Raw genomic sequence first — 8,127 nt, forward strand, 5'->3', positions numbered from 1 at the left:
AAAAAGATGTTTCTCATACATTTTTGGAGTGGGCGAACAAGATACACAACCAAAATCCGGTAACAACTATCTGCCTTAGCTAAGCTGCTGTTTCATCTTCCCACAAAGTGGTTTTAGGAACAGGCATTACAAAATTTTGCATTAAACAAATAAGACCATTTGCACTAAACAAATTAAAGAAATGAGAGCTAGCTTTGTCTAGTGGTTAAGGCAGTGTTTCTCAACCTTGACAATTTTAAGGCATATGGACTTCAACTCCCAGAATTCCACAGCCAGATGGCTGTGGAATTCTGGGAGTTGAAGTCCACATGCCTTAAAATTGTCAAGGTTGAGAAACACTGGGTTAAGGCATCAGGCTAAAAAGTGGGAGACTATGAGTTATAGTCCCACCTTAGCTATGAAAGCCAGCTGGATGACTTTGGGCCAATCACCAGAAGAGGGTAAGTTCTAGTCCCGCCTTAATCATGAAAGCCAGCTGGGTGACTTTGAGCCAATCACCAGGAGACTGTGAGTTCTAGTCTCGCCTCAGGCGTGAAAGTCATATGGATGACTTTGGGCCAATCACCAGAAGAGGGTAAGTTCTAGTCCCGCCTTAGGCATATGGATGACTTTGGGCCAATCATGGTGAGATGTTGAGTTCTAGTCCCAAGTTAGCCATGAAAGTCAGCTGGGTTGCCTTGGGCCAGCCCACCTCACAGGATTGTGGTTATGGTTAAAATACAAGAGGGAAGATGTGTTCAATATATTCACTACACTGAGTTATTTGTAAAAACAATAAAGACGGGATACAAATAAATAAATAGAGGGGGAACAGGCAGTTTTATTATCTTTATATCTTTCTTTGATGCTTTCCTCTTAACAAATTTATATGCTTACTCTTTGGATGCTCAACAAAGTCCTAAATCCCTCTTGTTGCCTGCCGCTTCTTCTGCCTCATCTGGCTTTAATTTGGCTTTTGTCTTTTTAAAGCTGCCATGATGCAAAGCAATATAACAGCTTCCAACAACATATTTATTTCTAGGAATATAACTTACTTTTTCATTAAAGGTTCTGAACAGAAACATAATACAAGGGAATGGCAGAAGCTTGGGAGAGGTTGGAATGGGAATGGAATGGAATGGAACGGAACAGAACAGAACAGAAGTAGAGGAATAGAATAGAGTAGAATAGAATAGAATAGAATAGGTTGGTCCTTTCCAACTTTTTATTATTATTATTGTTGTTGTTGTTGTTGTTGTTTTTGTTGTTGTTGTTGTTATTACTACTATTACTACCTCCAAGGTATCTTCCAACTCTGTTATTCTGTACTCAGTATTCTGTATTCCAGTACTGTATTTAAAATGTCAGACTGACAACAACTCTCAAATTTTAAACTCAGCAGCACTTTTTTGTGCGGCTGCTGATAAAAAGAGGATCGCCAACACGATCGCCAATGTCCGATAATGGATATGGCACAAGAAGAAGAAGAAGATATGAAAAAGTGCAAGTGCATTTCTTTTTTAATGGAGGGAAGAGAGATTAAAAATTAATGATGAATGTAAACAACACTGCAGAACTGCCACTTTAGCTGCCTTTTAGCGCTAAAAGCAGATGTTCTTCTGCTCTAGCAAAACTGTTAATATCCACCACTAAGATTCATTAGCGCATGCATATAAAATCATCCAGCTACTACCTGGATGACGATTGATATAGAAGAATGCTACAGTTGTCCTTGGTTGTCTGAAATAAGTTTTTATTTCTTTGGTGTTTTACGACCTTTGAGTGTTGTTGCGAGCCACCCAGAGTTGTGTTGTGTAAGAAGAGCATCCGTATAACTATTTTACATAAATATTGGCTGGCAAGTGGAAATGGAAGGAAGCCTTCTCACTCTCTGAGTTAAGTTCATCCTCCATGATGATTTCGGGTGATCGCCACTTGCGTCAAATATTGGTTTTTCTAGTTTTAATCAGGATGTTAAATATATATCTGAAATTGTATTTAGAAGTAAAAAAAAAACACTGAAAGAAAACCATAACTATATATATATAAAAGATATTGATAATACAAAGAACTATACCAGGGATAGGCAACCTTGGCTTTTTTATGACTAGTGGACTTCAACTCCCAGAATTCCTGAGCCAGCCATGCTGAGGGGAAAGGGAAAGGTTTCCAAGCTGAGCTATGCTGGCTCAGGAATTCTGGGAGTTGAAGTCCACGAGTCATAAAAGAGCCAAAGTTGCCTATCCCTGAAGTATACAGAGGTAATCCATGACTTATGACCACAATTGAGACCAAAATTTCTGTTGCTAAGACAGATGAACTTTGCCCCATTTTATCCCCTTTCTTACTACAGTTGTTGAGTGAATCACTGCAGTTACTAAGTTAGTAACATAGTTGTTAAGTGAACCTGGCTTCTACTTGCTTAGTAGAGACAGATACAGCAAGAGAGACACTTAAAAGGTCATGAACATTTCAATAATTTCTAGGAATATAAACAAAAGGATGTAAATTGAAAAAAATTACATTTAAAAAAAATGTTTAAAGTTACTTTCTTTAGTCCGGTTCATCTCTTGTGAAAATATTGTAATAATAACCCGTATTTTCATTATATTTTGAAATTCTCCCTAATCCTCATCGTTCAAAACAACTTATTTCAAGTTTATTTATTATTTATTAACATATTAGTAAATAATAATATAGAGAAATAAAGCTTACCTTGCCCGGAATTATATATTGCTTTTACAGATTTTTTCACTTTTTGTAGTGCAGTTCTGTCCTGATCTAAAGCCTAGAAGAAAAAAGGAAATGGAGTGAAAGAAAGTCAAATCAGGGAAAAAGAACTTCTGTTTTAAACTGTGTATTTCATTGCAAAAACAAGCCGTGCAGAATAGTTTTGCCAGCTGTAAAACATTGTTTAAGCGCCATTATCGGTCTCTGAGAGACGTTCATGAACCAGTTCCTTCAATCCAACTACAAATGTTAGCCTGTAGAAAAAGCTAAGAGTGAAGCTCAAAGTGACAACAGTGATTGATGATGGGACGTAGGACCACTCCTCAAAGTTCTGGCTGTGGCAGTAACCCCTGTGGTCACATGAACCAAATTTGGGCACTTGGCACCTGGCTCGCACTTATGACTGTTTGCAGAACCCTGTGCTCACGTGGTCGCCATTTGTAACCTTCCTGCGCGCTTCCAACAAGCAAAATCAATGGGGAAGCCAGCGGGAAAGGTTTCAAGTCACTCCAGTGAATTCTCACACATACCCCGGGGTCTATCTTCACTTGCACCACACCCTGTTTTCCCTCTTTGATCACAGTCCCTGTCCCCTCCTTCCCCCTTCATTCACAGGTAGCATGCTCTCCTTCTTCCCTTCGTTCTCACTCACTGCACCCTCCTTCTCCCTTCGCTTGCACATATTGCACCCTCCTTCCCCTTGTCAAGACTGCTAACATCGGATGTTCTTGCTTGCCATATATGAAGAAGCAAAACATGTTTTATTTAACCTGCATATCACTTCTAGAGTTAAAGTCAGACAATGTTAGAATATCAGGTGGGAAAGTATGTACTCGGAGATAACAATATTTCAGCACAGTATTGCCAAGGTCAGCTGTAACCAGAGGAGTTACGGGAGGGAAAGTTCACACTTCAAACTAATTGGAGAACGTGATTGATGACTGTGAAATGAAGGAGTGAGTTATGCTTTGTTAGGGTGATTGGGGGTGGGAGGATTCAGTTTTTGGCTTCATTATGTACGAGCCGAAGCTATGTAGCAATAAAAGGATTCTTTAAGGTAAACAAAGCCTCGAAGTTCTTTGAAAAGCTGCTTCTTTCTGAACCATGACACCCCTCTTTGCTTGTGAACCCTGTGCCCTCCTTCTCAGAATAACAAGAGTTGGAGGGGATCTTGGAAGACTTCTAGTGCCAGAATGGGACAACTCACCATGGCTAACTCACTGCGGACAAATCGCTGCAGGAAAACTGAGCCGCAGGCCAATTCAAAAATTTTATTTCATTGTTTAAAATAATTTTAAAACATTATTCTAATTTTTGACAATCCCATTTCATTTTGTCTCTCCTTTTGCATCCTTTCTTTAATGATTCTACTTTACCATTTCTTCGATATTAAGTAACTTTTGTCCCATGGCAAGATGTCCTGCGGCGAGTTGGCTGTGATGAATTGTCCCATGGTGAGTTGGCCATAAGTTGGCTGTAGACCAGTGGTGACGAACCTATGGCACACGTGCCAGAGGTGGCACTCAGAGCCCTCTCTGTGGGCACGCGCGTCCTCGCCCTAGCCCCGCCTCCCCCCACGGCCCCCTCACCAGCAGGCTCCCCGGAGGAGAGTCACCCCCGGGCGCAGCCTGTGCAGAGCAGCACAGTCAAGGACATGGCAGCCAGGCAGCAGGGACAAGACTCCACCCTTGCATCCTGTTGCGCGCAGATGATGCTGCGGGGCGTAGGTGCAGGGCGTGGCCGCCATGGCACTGCAGGGCCACCTGGGTGATCTGCTGCAGCAGGCTGAGCGGGCAGAGCAGGCAGGTGGCAGAGCAGGTTTTGGGCACTTGGTCTTTAAAAGGTTCGCCATCACTGTCCTAGACCCTCTAATGCAGGGGTCTACTTCCCCTCTCCCCCCTGCCATGCTGCAAAGGTTGGGGACCACTGCTCTAGTGCAACCCCCTACTCAAGCAGGAAACTGTATACGCATATTCTGGAGAGACAGAAATTTCCTGAGGATGGGCTCCAGCACAAGTCTGAAAGTTCAGAAGACTAAATCTCTGGTTCCAGTGATTGACCCAGATTGGATCCTGCAACATTATTCTGGGACACATACATTTGCCTTCATTCCTGAAACCTTATACCATTTTCAGACAACTGGGTATCCAATCTCTTCTGAAAAACCTCCTGTGATGGGAGTTAGTTAGTTAGACATACAATATTGTAATAAGAGCTGATAAGGTATGGTGGGAGAAAGACCTGGGCCTAAAGCGNCCGGGTGCAAAAGGCACCGCTCCTATAAAAACAGCTACCCCACTGATGGCTAGTCACCCTGACGAAGCCGGCAGGAGGCCGGCGAAAGCTAGGTGTTTTAATGTTTTAATAGCAATAAATTTTTGTAACTTTTTAATCTCCTGGTGGTCTCACTGCTTGTGACCCTTCGAACATATATATATATATATATATATATATAAAAGATATTGATAATACAAAGAACTATACCAGGGATAGGCAACCTTGGCTTTTTTATGACTCGTGGACTTCAACTCCCAGAATTCCTGAGCCAGCCATGCTGAGGGGAAAGGGAGAGGCTTCCAAGCTGAGCCATGCTGGATCAGGAATTCTGGGAGTTGAAGTCCACGAGTCATAAAAGAGCCAAGGTTGCCTATCCCTGAACTATACAGAGGTAATCCGTGACTTATGACCACAATTGAGCCCAAAATTTCTGTTGCTAAGACAGATGAACTTTGCCCCATTTTATCCCCTTTCTTACTACAGTTGTTGAGTGAATCACTGCAGTTACTAAGTTAGTAACATGGTTAAGTGAACCTGGCTTCTACTTGCTTAGTAGAGACAGATACAGCAAGAGAGACACTTAAAAGGTCATGAACATTTCAATAATTTCTAGGAATATAAACAAAAGGATGTAAATTGAAAAAAATTACATTTAAAAAAAATGTTTAAAATTACTTTCTTTAGTCCGGTTCATCTCTTGTGAAAATATTGTAATAATAATCCGTATTTTCATTATATTTTGAAATTCTCCCTAATCCTCATCGTTCAAAACAACTTATTTCAAGTTTATTTATTATTTATTAACATATTAGTAAATAATAATAGAGAGAAATAAAGCTTACCTTGCCCGGAATTATATATTGCTTTTACAGATTTTTTCACTTTTTGTAGTGCAGTTCTGTCCTGATCTAAAGCCTAGAAGAAAAAAGGAAATGGAGTGAAAGAAAGTCAAATCAGGGAAAAAGAACTTCTGTTTTAAACTGTGTATTTCATTGCAAAAACAAGCCGTGCAGAATAGTTTTGCCAGCTGTAAAACATTGTTTAAGCGCCATTATCGGTCTCTGAGAGACGTTCATGAACCAGTTCCTTCAATCCAACTACAAATGTTAGCCTGTAGAAAAAGCTAAGAGTGAAGCTCAAAGTGACAACAGTAGATTGATGATGGGACGTAGGACCACTCCTCAAAGTTCTGGCTGTGGCAGTAACCCCTGTGGTCACATGAACCAAATTTGGGCACTTGGCACCTGGCTCGCACTTATGACTGTTTGCAGAACCCCGTGCTCATGTGGTCGCCATTTGTAACCTTCCTGCGCGCTTCCAACAAGCAAAATCAATGGGGAAGCCAGCGGGAAAGGTTTCAAGTCACTCCAGTGAATTCTCACAAATACCCCGGGGTCTATCTTCACTTGCACCACACCCTGTTTTCCCTCTTTGATCACAGTCCCTGTCCCCTCCTTCCCCCTTCATTCACAGGTAGCATGCTCTCCTTCTTCCCTTCGTTCTCACTCACTGCACCCTCCTTCTCCCTTCGCTTGCACTTATTGCACCCTCCTTCCCCTTGTCAAGACTGCCAACATCAGATGTTCTTGCTTGCCATATATGAAGAAGCAAACATGTTTTATTTAACCTGCATATCACTTCTAGAGTTAAAGTCAGACAATGTTAGAATATCAGGTGGGAAAGTATGTACTCGGGGATAACAATATTTCAGCACAGTATTGCCAAGGTCAGCTGTAACCAGAGGAGTTACGGGAGGGAAAGTTCACACTTCAAACTAATTGGAGAACGTGATTGATGACTGTGAAATGAAGGAGTGAGTTATGCTTTGTTAGGGTGATTGGGGGAGGGAGGATTCAGTTTTTGGCTTCATTATGTACGAGCCGAAGCTATGTAGCAATAAAAGGATTCTTTAAGGTAAACAAAGCCTCAAAGTTCTTTGAAAAGCTGCTTCTTTCTGAACCATGACCCCCCTCTTTGCTTGTGAACCCTGTGCCCTCCTTCTCAGAATAACAAGAGTTGGAGGGGATCTTGGAGGACTTCTAGTGCCAGAATGGGACAACTCACCATGGCTAACTCACTGCGGCCAATTCGCTGCAGGAAAACTGAGCCGCAGGCCAATTCAAAAAATTTTATTTCATTGTTTAAAATAATTTTAAAACATTATTCTAATTTTTGACAATCCCATTTCATTTTGTCTCTCCTTTTGCATCCTTTCTTTAATGATTCTACTTTACCATTTCTTCGATATTAAGTAACTTTTGTCCCGTGGCAAGATGTCCTGCAGCGAGTTGGCTGTGATGAATTGTCCAATGTAAGTTGGCCATGAGTTGGCTGTAGACCAATGGTGACAAACCTATGGCACATGTGCCAGAGGTGGCACTCAGAGCCCTCTCTGTGGGCACACGCGTCCTCGCCCTAGCCCCGCCTCCCCCCATGGCCCCCTCACCAGCAGGCTCCCTGGAGGAGAGTCACCCCCGGGCGCAGCCTGTGCAGACCAGCACAGTCAAGGACATGGCAGCCAGGCAGCAGGGACAAGACTCCACCCTTGCATCCTGTTGCGCGCAGATGATGCTGCGGGGCGTAGGTGCAGGGCGTGGCCGCCATGGCACTGCAGGGCCACCTGGGTGATCTGCTGCAGCAGGCTGTGGAGGCAGTGGGTGGCCCTGCGGGTGGGCGGGGGTGGGCAGAGCAGGCGGCGGGGCGGTTTTTGGGCACTCGGTCTCTAAAAGGTTCACCATCACTGTCCTAGACCCTGTAATGCAGGGGTCTACTTCCCCTCTCCCCCCTGCCATGCTGCAAAGGTTGGGGACCACTGCTCTAGTGCAACCCCCTACTCAAGCAGGAAACTGTATACGCATATTCTGGAGAGACAGAAATTTCCTGAGGATGGGCTCCAGCACAAGTCTGAAAGTTCAGAAGACTAAATCTCTGGTTCCAGTGACTGACCCAGATTGGATCCTGCAACATTATTCTGGGACACATACATTTGCCTTCATTCCTGAAACCTTATACCATTTTCAGACAACTGGGTATCCAATCTCTTCTGAAAAACCTCCTGTGATGGGAGTTAGTTAGTTAGACATACAATATTGTAATAAGAGCTGATAAGGTATGGTGGGAGAAAGACCTGGGCCTAAAGCG

General features: G+C 42.9%; 1 protein-coding gene across 1 annotated transcript in view; it reads right to left on the reverse strand.

The window, feature by feature from the left end:
- The window catches only part of ASAP1 (ArfGAP with SH3 domain, ankyrin repeat and PH domain 1), a 143,825-nt gene that overhangs the window by 76,544 nt on the left and 59,154 nt on the right, over positions 1-8,127 (reverse strand). Inside the window, exon 4 of the mRNA XM_015811829.2 lies at positions 5,829-5,901. Coding sequence (XP_015667315.1) covers positions 5,829-5,901 — 73 coding nt within the window. The remainder of the gene's footprint in view (positions 1-5,828; positions 5,902-8,127) is intronic.

Source organism: Protobothrops mucrosquamatus, unplaced genomic scaffold (genome assembly GCF_001527695.2).
Source record: "Protobothrops mucrosquamatus isolate PMUCROS unplaced genomic scaffold, P.Mucros_1.0 scaffold_53, whole genome shotgun sequence".
NCBI lineage: Eukaryota > Metazoa > Chordata > Lepidosauria > Squamata > Viperidae > Protobothrops > Protobothrops mucrosquamatus.